The sequence below is a fragment of the Thermobia domestica genome, chromosome 7 (assembly GCF_964235325.1).
Source record: "Thermobia domestica chromosome 7, izTheDome1.hap1.1, whole genome shotgun sequence".
Classification (NCBI taxonomy): domain Eukaryota; kingdom Metazoa; phylum Arthropoda; class Insecta; order Zygentoma; family Lepismatidae; genus Thermobia; species Thermobia domestica.
In genome coordinates this window covers 41,375,144-41,397,073 of record NC_137460.1, presented here as the reverse complement: position 1 = coordinate 41,397,073, position 21,930 = coordinate 41,375,144, and the positions used below count along the sequence as shown (strand labels likewise).

The following is a 21,930-nucleotide window of genomic DNA, read 5'->3' as shown; positions in this document are numbered from 1 at the left end:
CTTTGACTGTTTGCAGTTTCTTCTGTATCTTGTTAGATATGTCTATAAATATTCTAGTTTTATCTTTCTTGAGTATTTTCCCAACTCTGTTGCACATTCCCTGAATGTATGATATAGCTGCAATAACCGTTTTTTCTTCTTCCACTTTTTCTCTTATATGTAGCAGTTCCATGATTTTTGCTCCTTTTTTCTTTCTTTTCTTCATACAGACCCTGAAGAAGCTGGCGACCTGACCTGTAAAACAGTTTTCGATTGAATATTATAACACATGACATAAGACCGAAAAATCTAATGAGAAACGGTTAATACTTCTCTGAAGTACATGAACTTCAACAAGGTTAAATAGGAATGCTCTGACTTTCAGGTTTTTTTTTTTTTTTTTTTTTTTTTTTTTTTAACAAACGAGCGTTGATTTTACTCAAATGAACAATTTTGACCGTAAAATCACACTGACTTTCAGGAATAAATCTCAAAAGGATATGAATATATTCAGAAAGAAATATAAGTAAAAAGTACTAACCGCAGACCAAAGTATTCCTTTAAGTAGCGCTTTCGGAAATCCCGATTTCCATCTTCAGCTTAAAACAGTTCGAAGTGAATTTAAAACATGGACAAGAAAAGAAAAACACATTCGTACATCAAAGTCTCGTAATTTACAGCAGTTGTCTGGATTGGCAGCGCACCTCAAAGAGAACAACCACAATATTGCTAATCCACGTTTGGTAGAGAGAGAGAGAGAGAGAGAGAGAGAGCAAAAACAATGACAGAATGTAGAATTAAAGAAGCCTACTTAATATTCATAAAGAGAGACCTGTACTTAATTTATTGCAATTTGGAGTGATCTTTTTATCACGTATTTCCGCCGGTCGGAAGGAAACACAAAAACTGTGAACAAGGACAGTAAACAGTGAGTGGCCAGTAACATGTATTGACCTTTGTTTAATAAGAAGTTCTGTGCTCTATATATTTTTTTTATTCCTTTTTAACTGTTTTCACCCAGCCATATTTCTTTTCCATGTTTTTAATGTACTTCCAACTTTTTTAAGCTGAGGAATACTTTGGTCTGCGGTAAATACTAGCTTTTTACTTATATTTCTTTCTAAGTATAATCACCGCTCGCAATACACAGTAATATAAATTCAGTTCATTATACAGAAAAGAAAGAAAGAAAAGAAAAAAAAAAACAGAATTTGCAAGATATTCTTATTCAAACTGAGTTTCTATACATTCGTTGTATTTCTTCCTATTGTAGTTCAGTTTTCAATATTTTTACTTGTCGAACCCTGGATCACACAAATAAACTGCATACGTTTTACCTAAAAGGTAATGAGCTAGGTTAGATGTTTTGTATGGATGATTTTTAGGTGTATATTTATATATATATATATATATATATATATATATATATATATATATATATATATAAAAATACAGTCGTTTCCTGATTTCACATAAGTAAGCTTAATTAAAGTTGAACGTATCTTAAGAGGTGAGTGTGAGTTGAACTTAGAATTTGATCTTATGAGTTTGCGCGTGATCTTAACTCACAATTTTTAATTTTGAGTATGAGTTTAGCTTATTTCCGTGACAAAATCAGTTTATTATTATTATTATTATTATTATTATTATTATTATTATTATTATTATTATTATTATTATTCTGAACTTCATAAATTTCTTCCATTATAAATCTATCTATTTCCTTGAATCGTTTAAACCATACGTTTAAGTATCAGGTGGGGATGTAGTGCAGGGTATACGGGGGCATACGGCATATAGCCACCTAATAATTTTATAATTCAGCGTATAATCAGGGATGTAATGGGTGGTAAAAGGATGGGTATACGCCATATTTTTGAAAATAGTCGAGGATATATCTACCAAAAATTTCAACAATACATTACTGGTATCAGGACAACATCGACTTAAGTGCTGTATAAACAGTGATGTGCAGTACAGCGACTAGTACAATACGGAACAGGGATAGCATGTGTATTTGCGTAGCTCTTTAATTGGTGCTGCCACTTGGCGTTGTTGAATTGCGCTATCATCGTAATTGGTTTTAAACTATGCAACAGAATACATATGTTTGAAATTCCTTAATCCTGTCCAAATTATTCGACAAAAAATATAAAAAGCGAACGCACGAAAAAATACGCAGATATGCTTATATACATAAAAAAAAACAAAATTAATGGGCTTCTAAAAATGATTTATGTATTGAGAAATATTAATCTGCTATAAAAGTTCCAGCGCATAGTATTTTCGCAATTACCAGTAGAAATATGTGAAAACAGAAATCCCTTTCCTTGTAGAGGCAAATAGTTTTATATAGGTTTCCCTGTGCAATGAAAAGTTTGAAGGTAGATGTTCTGAAAAAAAAAAAAAGAACGAACGAACGAACCGTTAAGAAGAGTCAATAATGAACTAATCCGAAAATGTAACAGATAGTTGGTCTACATGTGTTTTTATGTTTTTTTACAGAAAAAGATTCTGGATTTTTGAGGATTGGCTCGTTCAACGTGAAGGTGAAGAAGACAACCGAAGCTTTCAGCAATTTTCTTGGCGTTGGACAAAGTAGTGACAAAATACACAAAGTTTGGGGATCCGCAGATAATATACAAGAGGTAAGAAATCGTGAATGTTCATTAATTAAGGATTAGAGCTGTAAGGATAATATGTGTCCTTGTCATAATTATATTCAGCTAGTTTAAGTTCTTTTGTTATGTATGTCAAATCAGTTTGTGTTTACTTACACATTTGAGTCTGATAGATATATGACATTCTTTATGACAAGTCTCAACTTTCTGTAGACTTCCCTTGATATATTTGATAGTAAAAGTCCACAAAAGTCAATCTTGACCAATACATCTGAAAGCAAATATATTGATTGATAGTTGTAAGATTTTTATTCCTAGAAAGGCTTACGACTCGGTTAGGAGATAAACATTGTACAACATCCTTACAGAACTTGGAATACCGAAAAGCTAATTAGATTAATTAAGATATGTTTAAATGAATCCCAAAGTAAAGTCCGTGCAGGAAAATGTTTGTCCACAAGCTTTCATGTCGAGAATGTTCTGAAACAAGGAGATGCGTTATCGTCATTATTATTCAACTTTGTCCTGGAATACGCTGTATGGAAAATTAAATATAGTAACCAGGGCCTAGAGTTGAATGGTATTTACAGGTTATGGCGTATGCTGATGATGTAAATTTATTAGAGAATGATAGGAGAACGATAGAAATGCAGAGATCTTATTAAACGCTTGCAGGGATGTGGGTTTAGAAGTAAATGCAAACAAAACTAAATACATGGAAGTTCGTCGAGATCGTAATACGCTAAATTATGGATGCGTTAAAATATCAAATACTTTTGATAAAGTGGATACTTTAAAATATTTAGGATCAGTGTTAATAGATGTAAACCATAATCACGAAGAAAATCTCTTGTCGTCGCGAATTCTATCGAGGAATTTGAAGCTTAAAATATATAAAACGATAACCATGCCTGTTGTACTATATGGTTGCGAAACATGGTCGCTTACTCTGAGGGAAGAATATAGACTGAAAGTTTGATAACAAGATCCTGAGACGAATATTCGGACCCAAGAGGAACAGAAATGGGGGAAACTTCATAACGAAGAACTACATAATTTGTACGGTTTACCCAACATTATTAAGGTCACCAAGTCTAGGAGGCTCAGGTGGGCAGTTATGTAGCCAGGATGGAAGAAAGTAGGAACGCTTTCAAAGTCTTAACTGGAAGACCAATCGAAAAAACGACCATTAGGAAGACCTAGGCGCAGAAGGGAGGACAATATTAAGATGGATCTTGCAGAAATAAGAATACCAAGTAGAAACTGGATCCAGTTAGCTAAGGATAGAAGTTGGTGGAGAGCTTTTGTGAACGCGGCATAGAATTTCCGAGTTCCATAGCCCATAGAGTTAGTTAGTTAAAAATTACCATAAATGGGAGCTAAATAGCGATTTTTTTTTTTTTTTTTTTTTTTTTAATACACTAGCTACTTGGATGATCAATCAGAAGAAATTCAAAAATCGTTGTTCCAGGTAACTTTTAAATGAGATCATTTCGTTGTGATTAAAAAGTGTTGCTGACTTCTGTTAACTTTCAATCAGTGTGTTAACCAGTTCCCTCAACTTCAGAGGTGATTTTCGAATTTTAGAAAAGTGAAATTATTACTACACAGCTACAATATAGATTTAAAATATTAAGAGAAAGCTAGACTACAGAAGATTGGCACGTTCTGTACTAGGTACTATTAAAGAAATGCATATTGAACTTAACTTAAACACTTTATATATTTAATTTACGAACATATTTATACTTCACTTCCTAGTGTATTCTTTACTGGTTAGGAAAATTAAGGGAATTTATATGGTCAAGAAAAATGTAAGGATGAGGAAAAGCCTTTCATTATGAGTGGGAGGATAATCTTTACCCAGAAGTTTTATATTGAAAATAAATTTGTTGATTTTGTACGTTTCCAGTGTAGTGTATAAGCCTACAAACAATGGTGAAAATTTACAATTCACTTCAATATATGTTATTTTTCGTGAATTATACTAAGAAAAATGATAGCAACAGTCACGGAAAATCATAATTTGGTCAGGAAAAGTCAGGGAATTTAGTACAAAAGTTGCGAAGTCTTTATATACAAGTTCGCGTTGTGGCCTTGAAGGTAATGGTATTCTTGTAGGAGAAGTTTCGTTCCAGTTTTGAGTTACTTTTCGGACATGGCACAATTCGAATGACTCAGCTGTTGTTGTAACATGGTACAAATGTGAGTCATGCGATTATTAAGGAATTGTGGCGGTCTTTGAATCATAACAAATGATTATAATATAACGTTATTATCGAATTATGCTCAATTATAATATTGTTAATTAAATACCTATTTGTGAAACATAAATGTAATAGTTACAGCTGTTTATGCGAAAATCGACGGTTTTTGTGGTCATTCTTCAACAGTAAGCTACCCTTACATTCTGGTGTAGGAGGAGATGAGCTGATTTTGAGTTTAACGTTGCTTTCAGCAGCGAGGTTATATGAGACGGGACCTACTGAGTAACGTGGAATCCGAACCACATGAGCTCCCGCTGGAAATCGAACCCGGGTCTCCCATGCCAAAGGCGCGTACACTAACCGCTTAGCCACAAAAGAGCTCTTGGTGTAGGAGGAATCTGCTTGAAGAATTTTATTGAAACAATGTTCGAAAATTTGATCTCGATGCGTTGATTAGCACATTAGCAAACAGATAGGCGGAATCCGAAATCCAATTTTTAGACATGTACTGATAATAAAATATGCAAATTTATCGAAATATTGAGTGTATTTATGTTTCACAATCACAAGATTTCATTATGTTATTTCTCGAAGGTAAGAAGACTCTTTCTACCTGTAAACTACTCTCTCTGTGTCTTTCTTGAGAAGCTATATTATAGAGTTGTTAATTAAATATTTATTCACGAAATATGAACAAAATCGCTAGAGTCGTTTTTGAGAAAATCGACAAAAACTCAGTCTGCGAGTCGTTTTTGAGAAAATTGAAATCTCACCCCATAAGTCAAGCTCTGAGACGTCATGGTTTAGGTGGAACAGTTCTGGATTTACATCATCTGTTCCCCCAGCAATTGTTCGAAACTAAAAGTATGAGGGCTCTACCCATAAGTAAACTACCTCTTGTGAAATCTTTTAATAGAAAATTAGTTGTACCATGTAGAGACCTGCACGGGCCGAATGTTTCGGCCCGAGCCCAATCCAGCCCGAATGTACCTAGGCCCGGCCCAGCCCGGGCCCGAAAAGGTTTGGAGATTTTCGGGCCGAGCCCAGCCCGTCCCGATAAGTTTTTTAAAATTCTTGGCCCAAGCCTGGCCCGGGCCCGATGAATTTTTTTAAAAATTTAGTTTGAGCCCCAACCTTTCTCAAAATTTAGTATTAAACTTGACCTAACCCTTAGAAACATTTTGTAAACTCTGGTTCACAACCTGACGCTTGCCTCCCGAACGGTACCATTGTCTGCTAGATTTTTGCCTGTCATCGAGAGAACAAAAACTACATTTCCTGTAACAAAAATCTAACTTAATTGATTTTTAACATAATGTGAAGATGGCAATATTGTTTAGCGACAGGCAAAACTTTCCCACTCCTTCTTGTCATATTTTGGGTTCAGTGAAGGTCAAGCTCAGAGCTCAATTTACCGCGCAATGAATACAATCTTCTATAGTGAAAGTGGAGCCGCTAAGCAACACAAACTGTAAATAGCTAATGCATTCTTTGTAACATTTTTCACGGGCACACTTCTTCAACGTTTGGCTTTATTCCAATTATCGTTTAACGAAAGTCAATAATTATTAAAGAATTGCAATTAATCGGCCCCAGCCCTATGTACCATGTTATAAGGTTGTTAATAAAATATTGATTTCTGAAATGTACACGGTGGGCACAAAGTCACTTTCCCCAATATGTAAAGAAATGCTTGTTTTGGGGGAATGAAAGTAGGAATAAAATGTGAACGAAGAAAATTAAAATTTGGCCTGGAGACGTTCAGCGATATGGCATCTGGGGGTGTGTACGAATACATTCGAATGAATAGGCGAACAGGCAGATGGAAACCTAAAAATCACTTTCTCGGTACATAAAGAGAATGAAACGTGTAAATCCATTGTAATCTCGAATTCGACTTGTTTTTTCATGATTAGAAGACTTTCCTCTTTCCTATCGTCGCTCGAAAGTAAAAAAAAGAGCTAAAAATATATAGGAAAAATCACAGTTTTTGCCTTTAGACTATCTTATAAAACTTTTCTGGCAACATTCATGTTACAACAAGATTCTTTATTCTAAAGTGGTATGTGATCATTTTTTTCTTGCGAAATAATGTTTGGTATGAAAATTATAAGTGGGGAAACAATGTCTTGATAGAAAAAGATAAAGAATTTTTTTAAAATTGTATCTTTATCTTTTGACCTTTTCTACGATTGCCTACTTATATTTATCTCACACAGCTCTGTACATAGTGATCATTGGTGTATATATTTAAAGGTTTAACTTTTTTGGTGCTTTTGTCAATATTCATTAAGAGAGGAGAGAATATTTATAGTTAAGCATAAATTTAATTGTGTTTTCTCTATTGTTTTCGCTTACCAAAGAGGAGGAAAAGAAAGTCATTTTGAAAAGGTAAGACAATATTTAAGAAATGTGTAGAATTCCTAGCTCTTTTATGTATATAAATTGTTCCAAAATTCTTGTCACGTTTGAGAATCAGGTCACATCTCATTTGTTCCACTGTTTCTAGCATTTCCTAAGGGAATGCTCCATTCCAAGAAATTCTCCTTTTGTATTTTTTGTTTTTTGATCTATTTCTTTCTCCCTTTGTGGCTACACATGTGTTTATATGTATATACTGTACAATGAACCGTAAGTTAATAAACTAAATTAGCTTAGGGCAGTGCTTTTCAACTTTTTTGAGGTTGCAGTCTTTCAAATACTCCAAAATAATTCTTGCGACTCACCACAAAAAAATTACAACTATGACAATTGAGTTGCAATGTAACATTTGAGAAATTAATACAATAAACAATAAACTACAGAATATAATAATAAAATTACTTTTTACTCACCATTTCCGCTATTTGGAAGAAGCCGGAGCTTTTCCTAACGTTGAGCTAAGCTAAACTAAATATTGTTATTCTGTGAAGAATATTAAATACTAGAAAGTCAATTGAGAATCGAACCCTTGATTGTAGATTCTCAGTCTATCTAAATCTTAGGCTGATTTCCCACAGAATATCGCAGAAAGAATGAATTGAAAATAAATAATAATAATAATAATAATAATAATAATAATAATAATAATAATAATAATAATAATAATAATAATAATAGGAAACTGATAATTGAGTGATAAAGAGGTTTTCCATTTCATTAGTTGTTTTCATAACGTATATAAAGGTTGTACCTGAGACACAAAGCAAGGAATCTGAGACTATCAGAAAAGGTTAATAGGACAAGGGACTTACGTTGTGTTCCTGTACCTCGATGGCTCCATCTTTTCTCGACTTGCGTAATTTATAAACGAATGTCAAGTCTAAAACTGAAGTATACAGGGTCTGTCCAGAAAGTCTGAGCTGGCCGTCGCGCGGCGCTTCAGTTGCCAGTAGGCGCTCCCCGACAAAGGAATTTGTAGTGGGGGTATAAGCTAGGCAACGCGCTGGACATCAGTCACATCCGAGCTCTGATACAGTAAGGTTCACGCGTGGCGCAAAAGTTGTTTTTAAGTTTTGGTCACGACAGAAAACGTAACAAATGAAGCATTCGCATTACAGTTTGCTTTCACCTGGGCAAAAATGCTTCCGATACGCTTGCCTTGGTCAAGAAGGCTTACAAAGAAACGTCCTGTCAAGGGCCCAGATTTTCCGATGCTTCAAAGTTCAAGAACGGACGAGAGACCGAGCGATCTGGACGCTTTCCAGTGAATGGTTTGGACAAAAATATGACCAAAGTAAAAAAAAATCTCCTGAATTCCGACTGTCGTTTGAGTGTAAGGTTAGTCGCCGAAGACCTCAACATGTGCAAAACAACGGTTCACAAAATTATTTCTGAAAATCTTACGAATTTCCTTGCTGGGGAGCATGCTGTTGGCGACTGGAGCGCCGCGCGACGGCCAATCCCGTTACTTTCTGGACAGACCTTGTATACTTGGTTGACTGAATGTAGAGGGAACTGTGGAATACAATCCACGTGCCTTCCATATTTCCTTATCTGGAAGCTCCTGATAGAATAAAATCAGTTTTGAACTTGTCTTAATAAACCAGAGTAGATTTTGAAAACAAGCCTGACTTAATTCATTCAATTCAGACAGTTGGTATTTTATACTCAAACCGGCCTTAAATTATTTACATGAATTTACAAAATTTTAATGTTCATAATTTGCAATAATTTCGTTATATATATCAGCATTCTTCCGCTTTAATTTGTTTCCCTATTGAAACAAAACAAACAGACAAACAAAAATATTAGTTGCCATAATCAGCAGTCTACTGTCCACATAGTCCAACATAATAAGCATAAATTAAATCACCAATTATAAAAGGATTATACAACGAAGAAATAATTATTTTGCACTCTTAAAATATTTGCAGCGTCCACATAAAGGAAACACTTCACTATTTACACTGTAGTGTTATATAACTGAGCACTGTCACACAAAGCACTGTTACACTATAATTTTCGTCGTTCATAGCTCAAATATTGGTAGAGTCTTGTGGTATAGTACGTTTAAATTCACTTGAAATCAACTTTATGTTTGTATTTGTCCTTATTAAAGTGTAAAAGCAAAACACTGCACAATTGTTTCTCTGTCCTAGACATTCGTTTTCCAATGTGGTTATTTATTCAATGTTCACTATAGCGTAAAACTCATCTAATTTGTAATTTGCAGAAATACAGAAAGAAAGCAATAATAAACAAGAACAAGTAAAAAGGAAATATTCAGGGAAAAACGCGATTATTTTAAATTAATTGTCATTATATTTCATTGCTTAGAAAAGATTACTTTTCTTGCTTCATACAATCGGCCTTCAACATTAGCCAGGAAACAGACATGCAGGCAAAGCAGAAAATATAAAAATTTAGCGAAACTGCAAACCTAAGGTAGAAACGCACTGAGAAGAGCTTTCCCATCGCTATGAAATTGATTTGTCATTATGCTGAGATACGGACGCATCACCTCTTGAAGAACGCCATACGAAGTTACAAATAGGACTGACAACGTGTAACAGTAAGCTTTTTGCCTCCAAAACCCATCACCGCAACAGCTCCGCGTTAGCGCTCATTCAGCTTGTTTTTGTACATCACCGAAAACGAGACTAAGATTCAGAAGAAGACATCTAACATGTAAAAAAAAAAAAAAAAAAAAAAACTAGGACTATTTTAGACATCGTTGGTTCCTTCAAAATATTCAGAAGATGCCCTCGTGGCCTTCCAAAAAGAGGGAAGTTTCGCCAAAACACATCGCCCTCGCAGAAGAGAAGAGAAGCTGCACTCGTTAGCCGACTACGATGCCGGAGTTCCGGTCTCTCATTGGTCATCGTCCAGAACTGTTCTTCAATCAATTGGGATGCTCAATAAATTAGAGGACTTTCCGTGCTACTTTGTGGAATAACCAAGTGCTCACCAAACAACAACTTCCAATTGTGTTATTGGTGGAGTGTTTGTGTGTGTGTGTGCAAATTACTACAAACTGAAATGGACAAACTTATATCCGTTAGTAGTAATCATTTATCAACACATCTGAGTGTATTGCAGTTTCTTTTACAAATGCCTACAAATTCTGCTCTCCTGCCTGAATGTTTGCTTTTAGACTGTGTTGTCTTCAGTCCGACACTTATCAAAATTTTCCCAAATACTAAATTTCAAATTAGACTCATTTTAAAAACAAAGGTACTCGCATTGAGCCTCACGCACTACCTTTGCTATTAATAGATGTTTCCTTTTACTTACATATCCTCCACGAAATTTGTGTACCTTTTATTTACCTAAATAAGTTCCCTAATATCATAAGTGTGGAAATACGTTCTAGATTTGTAGGTACTGAAACCTCATCTGGAAAAGAGCGTTTAGTGTATGTCGTGCCTCTGAGCTCAGGTAAGCCTCAGTAGCACAGGCGTACCGCGATAGTTTTTAAACGAAGTGAATGTCTTTTTCTCGATGAAGGAAAATTTCACAGATTATAAATGTCTAATATTAAATGTCTATTCGAGGCTTTCCGTGGCAGTGAATAGTATAAAGGATTTAATATGGAAGATATTTTTCATATTCTCAAAGCACAACCTTATTAAACCATAACATTGTGGTAGTCAGAAATAATTTTGGTGTCTTGAAAGTTCGATGGCATAAATAGTTCAGTATGTGATAAAATAGTTAAATTGAATCAGGAAAGGTAGCATTTTGATTCGAAAATGAATCGGAAAGATTCTGTTGAACTTGATAACGAATCTCACTACATGAAGCGTGAGAGCTGACATTGTCAATTTTAAGAATAACGCAGAAATGACATATTCTGGTACGTTCACATAACCTAGCTTACTAGAATAAGCCTTGCAGTGGCTTTTGAGATAAGAAATAAGAATGATAACGATGGAAAAAAATAAAATAATACCCCAAAAAATCGATAAGGAAATAACTAGAGCTAAAAATCTCTCCATGCCTTCTTGTCCTCCGAAATAAGAATGAAAAAAAAAAAAGACTTAATAGTTTTAGCTTCAAGATCTTCAGAATGACAAAGCTTAAAATGCGTGATAGCATAGCTATGTTGTTATTCTAGCGCAATATGTTATTCTAATTTATTTCTGTTACCCGATATAGTTGCCTTAGGTTATTAAGTAGGCATAGACTTTACCGAATGATTGGTAGAACACGAAAATGTGAGAAAACGGGAAAATCCCTAGCAAAATCACGGGCACGTACCATGCTCTATGATCGAAATAGATTTAGCCCGAGCTGAACGCTCTGCCAATGAAGGACTGTGTCCTTCGTTATAGAAATACATGGAAAAGATTAGGACGTCAAACTATCATGTACTTTATATATATATACAGTGCGTCCCACTAGCTTTCGAACCCGAAAAAAACGTTATAATTTCCGAACAAATATACATAGGAAAATGAAATTCACAATACACGTACCTTGTTTCATGCTGAATACATGACCATCACAGCAGGTGCTGAAAGTGTCCTCCCTGGACGTCAAGACATGTTTGTACACGGCGTTCCATATTGTGAAAAGTCCGATGTAGAGTCTCCGGTATGATCTCATGAATCGCATTCTCATTGTTGTTTCGCAACTCTTGCAGTGATCGTGGGTTGTTTCTGTAGACACAACCTTTAAGAAAACCCCATAAGAAGAAATCAAGTGGTGTCAAATCCGGGGATCTTGGCGGCCACAATCCTTTGGAGATTATCCTGTCACCAAAAAAGAACTCAATTTCTGCCATGGCCACGTTGGAAGTATGGCATGTTGCTCCGTCTTGTTGGAAATAACCGCGACGCACTTCTTGATCGTCCAGCTGATTCACAAATGCACTGAAGATGTGTAAGTAAACTTGTGTGTTTACTGTATCTTCAACGAATATGGGTCCAATGATACGCTATTGGGAAATTGCACACCAAACTCCCACCTTCAAGGGATGAAGTGGAATCTCATGGTACACATGCGGATTTTCGGCGGCTCACACCCGAGTATTCTGCGAGTTCATATAACCGGAGAGATGGAACCAAGCTTCATCTGTGAACCAAGTATAGTCTAGGATTTCTGGATTGTCATGCAACAAAGCTTGCAACCAACGACAATACATCACGCGCTTTTCCCAATCTGTAGTCTTCAACTCCTGGACGACTGTAACGCGATATGGAAACAGCTTGGCTCTTTTGGCGCCTCTTTGACTTTGACATCCCTACCTCTTGTGATAATCGACGCAGGCTCTTCTTAAGGGACTACAAAAGACGTTGCCGCACATTCAGTACTGTCTCCTCGGACATCCGTGGACGCGCGCCTCCATGTCCCGTAAGCAACTTTTCTGTTGTTTCGAACTTGTTCACCAAATGATGTATTGATGATTTCGATGGTCCTTTACGGCATCCAAATTCACGGCAAAATTCACGTTGAACGGTCTGATACGATCCCGATATCCAATATTTTTTAACAATACGCGTTCTTGTATGGTGTACAGAACCATCCTCGCGATGCAGCGACTCGAGTCACACTTACGCACGCGCACCACGCCAAGCAGTACTTCCCCTGGTGCCACCTGTCGTCTTTGTTTTGACGTGTTCGCTTCTGTTCAACCCTTTCTCGTGTTTAGCATGAAACAAGGTACGTGTATTGTGAATTTCATTTCTTATGTACATTTGTTCGGAAATTATAATGTTTTTTCGGGTTCAAAAGCTAGTGGGACGCACTGTATTAAAAGCGTTTTCTTATATGGTCGCAAAAATAGGAATCTTCTCTTCTTTTCATCAGTACATGACATAATAATAGCAAATATGAAATTATAAATTTGCTAAAGATTTTTTTTTTTCTTAATTTTAACTTTAAAAATCTGATTTTCGTAAAAATGCTAAAGATTTCCAAGCTTCATCTGAGTTCCTGAGAAAAAAACAAACATGTCATAATGACTAGTTATGTTTATTTTAGTATTTTAATTCGCTTTACACATGTACGTTAAAGACAATAGTTGGTAATTTCTCACTAGTTTGTGTGTTCTATATGGAAGTAACATTAGATAAATAGATTAAAATTATTTTTTTTAACACTCTCTTTATTTGCAGGTGGACAGAAGACTTATGCCGCCACCAAAATTTGTTCCTATTAAGAAACGGAAATCAAAGAGACCACAGGACTTTGGTATCAGTCACAGCACCCCAGGAACTCCTTCCCAACCGCGTTCTCTACCTGCTGATACGGGCGGCGGTGGGGGAGACTCGGATTCGGATACAGCGTGTGGATTTGGAGCCAATTGGCAAAGTATAGTGTAACCAATTCGAATTAATAATAAAGACAAACGTAAAATTTACGATACATATCAGAACAGTATTTATAAAAATTAAACAACGAATTTCATGTAAGAAATTTTCTGATCTTAAAAACAAAGTTGTGGTTTCTTCTTGTTGATGTGGAAACAAGATTTTTTTAAATGGAATATTTAATGATTTATTTTAGTATGCATTTATGTGAATGCAAATCTATGTTGGAAATAATTTCTGAACGGATCCCCTTACTTTTTTTTAGTTATTTTTTTTAGTGTTAATTTATCAATGTACTGTATATCAATTGTTTACTAATATTATGTAAAAAAAAAAATACTATTTCTTGCCCTAAATTCTTAAGTTATTACAATAGCTAATGAATTGTTTAGTTAATGTTGGAAACAAGAGCACGAAAATCTTGTAATAAAGTTACCAATGGTAACTGTTTGTTGTACTGAGTGCATATAATGTATAGAGCCACGTATATTTTTTTTCTGTGTAAAGTGATACACTCTTATGTTATGGTATATTTAATTTTATTTACAAACACTAATTTTAAGACGAAGTTGTAATTTCGTGAAGTTTAAACATTGTAACTATGTTTTTTTACAAACATAAAATACTGTTAAATAGTCATTAATTGTAATAAAATAAGCGTAGCCTCTTTAGGGCTGATGATAAACACACTCCACACATTTTTCCTTATAAATTCTCAGATGCAAGAGGAAGTTTTGTTATGCGAAAGCCGGATGGGGTGCATTTTTATACTGTTTTATATTTGGTTTTTATTTGTTTTTTCAGTTTTAATTTCCTCGTTGTTTGTAGATAATCTAGTGATCAGAGCGTTGGATTCATGTCCTCGTGGTTCCAGGATCGATTTCCAGCCGGTGCTTCCTCAATTTTCGGCGTTCACCCAATGTCGTGAGGCAAAACTGGGGAGTCACGTAAATAAAAGACGTGACAACGACTAGGTCTATAAAGCTCCCAATACGCCGGTTAGCGATAAGACGACACGGCGCGATGACCACTCGTTCGTCGTTAGGTTGGACGTAGTTCCACCAGTCACTAATAGATGGCGTGGAGCGGATCAGGCCCACAAATTGGTCCGTTACGCTGTTTTTTTTTTTTTTTTAATTCTCTGTAGATAGAAAGTCTGTTAATTTTTTTTAAAAGCTATGAACAAACAAGGACAATTATCACAAAGGAGAAGAAAGTAATATATTATATTTGATTTTTTTTTTTAAATTTAAAAATCATTATTTGCACAAGTATATCTTGGTGATATGAATTAAATCAAAGTTATCTTTGCACACAAAAAGGAGAAACGAAAAAGCACTACGATGCAAGCCTGAAGAAATAAAATTTGAATGTTAGTTGTCTCCCCAGGGCAAAGATTTTCACCAAACCTCTGATTAATATACCAAAAAAAGGATTTCCCAAACAAAGTATTATATCAAAAGTGCCAAAAATGTTCACTTAGATAAACAATGGCCAATATAGGCTGAACGTTTTAAAAAAATCTTACAGATAGAAATATGAGACTGGAAAAAAAAACTGTAGCTCATCCGGCTTCTTTTTGGTTTAATAAAGCTGATAGTAAGGAATGCAACTCTATAACTTGAAATGTGTAGCTTTCAGCATTTTTAGAAACGTACTTTAGGTTCAATTTATGATAACTTGTAATGCACAAAATGTCACGTTCTAGCACAAATAACTAAGACATTAACAACTTTATTTTAAAAAAGTATTTTGAAAACCATAAATTGTCACAATAAATTTTAAAAATCGAAATATCTTCGGCACAAAGCACAACCTTAATTTTTAAATATAAAACTTAAACAAATCTTGCGAAATTAGACAAGTTTTATTGTGATTTTCTTTGCATGGGGAAAACCTCTCTGTAATTTAAAGAAAACTGCACTCGAATTGATCCACTTCCTCTGAAGCTATTGGCAACAGGACATAGTGGGAAATATGTACTGTCACTAGTATTTTTGATTTTGACGTTGGAAGTTTTTTAAATAAACCTTTATAATTTTTACTGAGAAAAATCAAAGCTACATTTTGCTTCCGATTCTTAGTTTCATTTAACGTTTCAAAGTTGATGAGAATATTGCTAGTAAGCTGTTGATCAAATATAAACCATAAAATGCTATACGTTTAACGTACTCACAACTCTCTAGCCCTTCGTTTTACAGATTTATACGAGACGTGCAACTGGATATTTCTTGAAATTGCACCTTTGAATTCAATATTACAGTATTACTTGAGGTGCTAATCTTGCAGACAAATGAATCCCCGCCTTACCTGTTATAATATTACATTTGTAAATATATTGTATCAAATTGTGTCTTTTACTATGTTCCAGAAAAAAGAAAGAAAAAAAGAATGGATCTTCTCAGTGAAATTAATGCTAAGTGATACGGAACGAATTGTCGTGTATTTATTTGATTTAATATTGTGTCTAATTATCTCATGTGAACGTGGTATGCTTTAATACAGCAATATCTACAAGAATGGTCTAATTAACATTGTAATAATGTTGAGAGTTAGATTCTATTTGTATCTAAAACAATTGTTGAAAATTGTGTGTGTTATTAACTGTAGATCGTTCCCAATGTACGGACGGAAACTTCTGGGTTATATAGAGTTAAGACAATGTGGTATAATATATATAGTATAACTATTAAAGGAAAGAATGGAACTTGAATATAGTTTATGACTCAGTATTTGTACAATAGAAATACAATACGGAGAAACCTCTTTGCATCTCCCGCAGAAGTAAGAACAACATAAATGTTCTTCGTGCAGATCAACGACACGCACTTTTTGTTTATCTCTTGCGCTCCTCAATAAAATGAACAACTTAAAATGTATGATAACTTGTCATAAAAATTACTGATATTGACTACTGTTGGTTCAAAGAAACAGACTTACACTTAGAGCAATTTACAGGACAATAATTCCGTATGTGCATCATCCGTGTTTCACCAAAGAACGATTAATTTCAGCAGGTTATCGATTTATCCAGCTTACAGATCAATACAAATATTAATTCCTTGCATTCCCGTGACATCGATGTGGATGTCAGAAAATAACCTGTTGCAAAATGCCAATGACATCCATGAGATGTCATGAAAACGTATTCTTTATTAAGGCTTGTATTAGTCCTGAAGATGATGAAGTTTTTTCAGTGGATGCAAGGCAGAGTTAGTTCTACTCTTTCTCCTTAGGTAACAGCACGTTACTGACAGAAAAGGAAAAAAAGTTTTATCTCAGTGGATGGCAGGCTTAAGAGAGCCATGTGTTTGTTTTGACGTTAAGTAATTGGCAACACATGTATTCAATTATGACATACATGTGTTTGCTTTGACGATAAACAATTGTCAACTTCGATATCGTATTTCGAGATTGGAAAAAAAAGGGGGGGAGGAAACTTTGTCTTTGACCTCCGGTCAGTGTTGCCAACCTGAAGCAGCATAAAATCCCTTCAGAACATCAAAATTTACCCTTTTCACTCTAAATGTTCTACACTTAATTTTTTTATAAATCAGTTATGTGAATACTATCCTCGCACTTGCACTATAACTATGCCCTATATAACGATCTAGACAGTCTTTAACAGTAAATGAAAACCTGTTATAGGAAAATGACACCAGGAATGCAAGAGGTTAATATCGTACACGTTCTGCAAAAACGGATAGGGTAATTTTAAAGGTTTCACTATGTAGGAAACATAGTTTCTAAGTCATGCTTGATATAATGATCGCCTAATTCGTAGACATACTGATGAATTAAGTCAATTGTTGTTGCTACTGAGAGTAACGTGGAAATTTTACGTCTGTTTGGCTAAATTTAGCTAAGTATTTAACTTTTAAAAAATTAATTTTCTAGGTTTCAATTGTTGAACTGGCAAAGGAAACTGTGGTTCGTTTCTGTGTATTTCAAATGTGATGTGTACAATATTCATCACATGTTTTATATTAATCATTAACGTCATAGTATGGGTACGTAGTCGAAGGACTCTTAGACACAACCACCCGTAAAAATTTCCCATCAAAAATAAATGAAATGCTATAAAGTAATCTAGTATTAAAGTATGTAGTGTGAAGAAAACATAGTAGCGTACATTTCATAGACAAGCGATTTTTTCTTCAGATAATGATTAGAAATCTGCAGATAGTTATAAGTTCTTTACTTAATTAAGTGCATCAACTGTTCGACCATCACTATTTGCGGATACCTAAGAAATTCAGCTTTCCTTCTACGCCACCTGTGTCCTTCAACGTAATGGCGAATATTGTCTTCTTCCAAGGGCTACTTTCGAGTGGGATACCCTTCGCATTTTAATGTCTGTGTTTGTAATTAATGAAAATGCTTACGCCTGTCTTTTACTTGAGCGAATTTATCACATTGTCGAAGCTCAGTTTCATTGTCAAATCCTTTCGCAGTTGCTAGAAATGCAAGAATATATATATAATCATTTTATGTGATAGATGCCTTAAAATAGTTTTTCATCCGTGGACCTATGGGAGGAAAGGAGAATTTTACCTCCGAGTCTTCCAATTGCTATCTCCTTTGGTAAGAAACGACAAACACATCGCGTACCTCTGTCCTCGATAGATATATATATATTTTCTTAATGATAAATCTTCCCTATAACCATTACTTAGGGATCTATTTCCATTTTAGGGTAGTAAATTAGGTCTTGGGTCTTAGAAAATGGTACGGTAAGATGTCTTCGTATTTTTGAATAAATTTGTTTGAATTTTATAGTTTTTATTCGGCTTGTACACACTAGAATATTTTAAGAGACCCTTCAAGAGTTGTATTCCATAAAATTTTCACCGAGGCAAGAAATGTGTACAATTTTAGACTTGATACAGCATTTTGCTTTTTCCCCCCTAGAAATTTTATCTGACAGTAACACTACTGTAAAGTATCAATCATACGAAATCCGTATTAAGTTCCCATCTAAATAACTGAGAGTATCGTGAATGATTAACTGTTCACCAGTTTCTGGGTCGAAATATCATGAACTGCATCTTGCAACGAAATACAAAAGTAAATTTTTCGTCTAATGAACTTAAAAAGAAAATTCTATGAGTAAAATAATTTAAAATTCTGATAAGAATGTGCGCGCACAATTTAATGAATGAAAATTATAAATTTTTTAGCTAAATCGCTTTAATTGAATTTTCACGCTATATTTCGATTACCTAGCTACAACTTTCTGTCAGTCTATGTGCATACGTTTGTTAAAACTAGAAATTCCTCTCCACATCTTGAAATTTAAAAAGGGTGATGTCTAAATTAGTGTTGTCAACGGCTCGAGCGGCTCGGCTTACGGCTCAGTCACTACCGAGCCGAACCGAGAAGTAAGCCGAGCCTGCAGCTTACCCAACCGAGCGGCTCGAGCTCTCTGCTCAGTTGGACCGAACCGAGCCGATCCGATGGCTCACCTGAGCCGAGCCGAACCGAATCGATGGCTCACCTGAGCCGAGCCGAACCGAATCGATGGCTCACCTGAGCCGGGCTGAACTCAGCCGTTGGCTCATTCCAATCGAGCCGGCTCGAGCTGTTGGCTCAGTTGAAACAAGCTTCCGGTTGAAACAAGGGCTCGAGCCGGTCCGGTTCACATCACTAGTCTAAATAGGGGACACCATAATCTAGTGGTTAGAGCGTTAGACTCATGTCCGCGTGGTCCCGGGTTCTATTCCCGCCGGTGCTTCCCAATTTTCGGTGTCCATCCAGCGTCATGAGGCAAACTGGGGAGTCAGTTGCATGAAAGACGTGATGGCCACTAGATTTAGAAAGCCCTAGATGCGCCTGTTAGGGACAGAACGTCGCAGCTCGTTGATCACGTGCTCGCCGCTAGGTTTGACGTAGTTCAGACGTTCGCTAGCAGATGGCGCTGGAGCAGGCTTAGGTCCACAAACGGCTGTTACGCCAAGTGGTTCGGTTTGGTGTGGTTTGGTATGGTCTAAATATCGTGTTGTTTATTTATAGATGAGTGAAGAGACCATTGAATCACTTAAATTGAAAACTGTACAAATATCCCAAAATATAAGAGACACTTATAAATTATTGACTAACATGTCGTCGCCACCTTTCTTGAAGCAAACATCCATATTATCGTACCATGATTCTGTGTGTCCTTTTTTTCTTCTACTTTTAGTTATTTCCGTATTATTTTCGGTGCAATAGAAATTCTGAGATAATTTATCTCTCAAATATATTTATGGATTGAATTGTTTAGTATTAGATCCCATTGTTTATTCAAATTTCTTTTATCTAAATTTAATTCAAGAAATTATCCAACATTGTCTTCAAAATCAATAAAAGCGCATTTAGGGAAGCAATGAATAATAATTTTTCATTTGAAATCCGTTTTTAATATGTGTAAGGAAGCTGATTATCATAGCCATAAGATTTTATTTCGGTATATATATATGAATTTTGTTGTGAATATAAATTAGGTCAGCTTCCTTCTTTTGCATTATATTACTCTGCCTCACGTCTCACGTCTGTGCTTATCACCATGTTAGTTACAAAAGTTTACGATTTTATGTCTGCCACACGATAGCGCCTGTCTGATAGCGTACAACTTCCAGTGATACAATTTGAAATTTGAATGTGTCAATAAGATTTTTTTAAAAAATCAAAATGTATGAATGTTGAAAAATGTTAGATTTTGTGTAATTTTCTTGTAAATATACTTGAAATTTTATATACTTATAGTAAAATGTATTAAATCAATAATTCTAAAAGTTCTTTCAGTAACTGTAAAACACTTTTGTAAATTCGGATCTAATTTTGATTTTGCTTTTGCCATTGTTAGGTTATTGACTTTTATTGTAAGGTAAATCAGTTCTGTTATCTGTATCTTGAAATGTTTTGGACATTCTGTTTCTCTTAGTGTTTATTATTGTTTCTTAGTTATTTCGTAATTAACTTGTATTCCATATTAGTGCTTAAACAAATTATGTCGGATAGATGTAATGTGTCATACTTTTGCTAGCCCATGATGATGTTTCGTTACGTTTTCATTTCGTCATCATGCTAGTTAAAATGTCATTTCTTTAATATCACAGTATTAATTTTGAAGCTAAAAATGAAACCCAGTCGAGTCTCACCTTTTGAAGGACAAATTAAACGTTATTCTTTGAATGTTTGAAATTTGATTTGTCATTCACAAAGTTTGTTACCAATACTAGACATAATGGAATCAGAAATCCCGAAATATGAATCATACAGACCATAAGTGCTAGTTCATATGTTGAGCATGAAGAAAAAATGTGGTGTATTTAGTGTTGGAAAACAAATGTATAATTTGTATAAGGCTTTTAACCCTAATCTTGACGTAGAATTATTTCAAAATAGCATTGGGAAATGATGCTAAGGAAAATGCAATAAAGAGAAAAAGGGCATACTATATGTCTTGTAATAATTAAATTCTTTATTAAAAGTATACAAAATAAGTGTATACGCTGTCTGTAAAATTATGAACAATGTGGGCCATTTACATAGTTACGTCATAATACGGTATTTGTATACTGTGTGATAAAACATTAATTTGTAGTTGTGTGTGAGCTTATATGTAAATATTTTTGGTATTAATGAGTGCATTGAGTTGGAAAGTGAAACGAAATAAGTTTTATCATGTTACTCTTAAGGAATACAATGTGAAAGAAGAAAGAAGTTAGTGACAAGACGTTATATGTGATTTGATATTTTGATGAGTGTGTACTATGTACTTTACAATGTTCTTACATCACATGTTGAAATATTATTTGAAGATATTATATTGTACAGTGGCCAGCACAGTAGTTTTACTTTTTCCAATAACTTTTTTTTTATTATTATTTTATTTATTTATTTTTAACATTGGATATACCAATATATCCGTTTCTTGTAATCTTCATCTTTGTTACGTAGTGGCCAGCACTCAGATTAATTCTATCTCAGTAGAACTGACTGTGATTAATGAAATTCAATCTGTACCAAAGTGATACTGATGGTATTAATGGTACTGTGTACAATACTACCCCAAAATTGCTTGTAACTCAGCATTGTACACATTAAGTTTGATTGTACCCTTGATACAATATATGATGGAATGCCTATCAACTTTAAAGGAGTTCAAGTTGATGTGAAATCATCAGGATATAGATCCTTCAACAATACGACAATAGTTTTATGAAAGTTGATTAATTTGACGTAGCATTTGTACTATTACTTTATAATGCTACTAAAATAATGTGATACGATACACTAGTTTAATTTTTGTAGCACAGCAAATAGTAACACTGTGGCAAGCTTTTTCCAGCAGCTTTTTATATATATATATATATATATATATATATATATATATATATATATATA

At 34.6% G+C, this 21,930-nt stretch overlaps 1 protein-coding gene across 1 annotated transcript in view; it reads left to right on the top strand.

The window, feature by feature from the left end:
• Positions 1-17,899, top strand: part of LOC145689157 (uncharacterized) — a 160,749-nt gene extending 142,850 nt beyond the window's left edge. The window contains exons 7-8 of the mRNA XM_081763289.1: positions 2,485-2,627; positions 13,348-17,899. Of these exons, the coding sequence (XP_081619415.1) occupies positions 2,485-2,627; positions 13,348-13,554 (350 nt within the window). The 3' untranslated portion in view covers positions 13,555-17,899. The remainder of the gene's footprint in view (positions 1-2,484; positions 2,628-13,347) is intronic.
• The last annotated feature ends 4,031 nt before the right edge of the window (positions 17,900-21,930 follow it).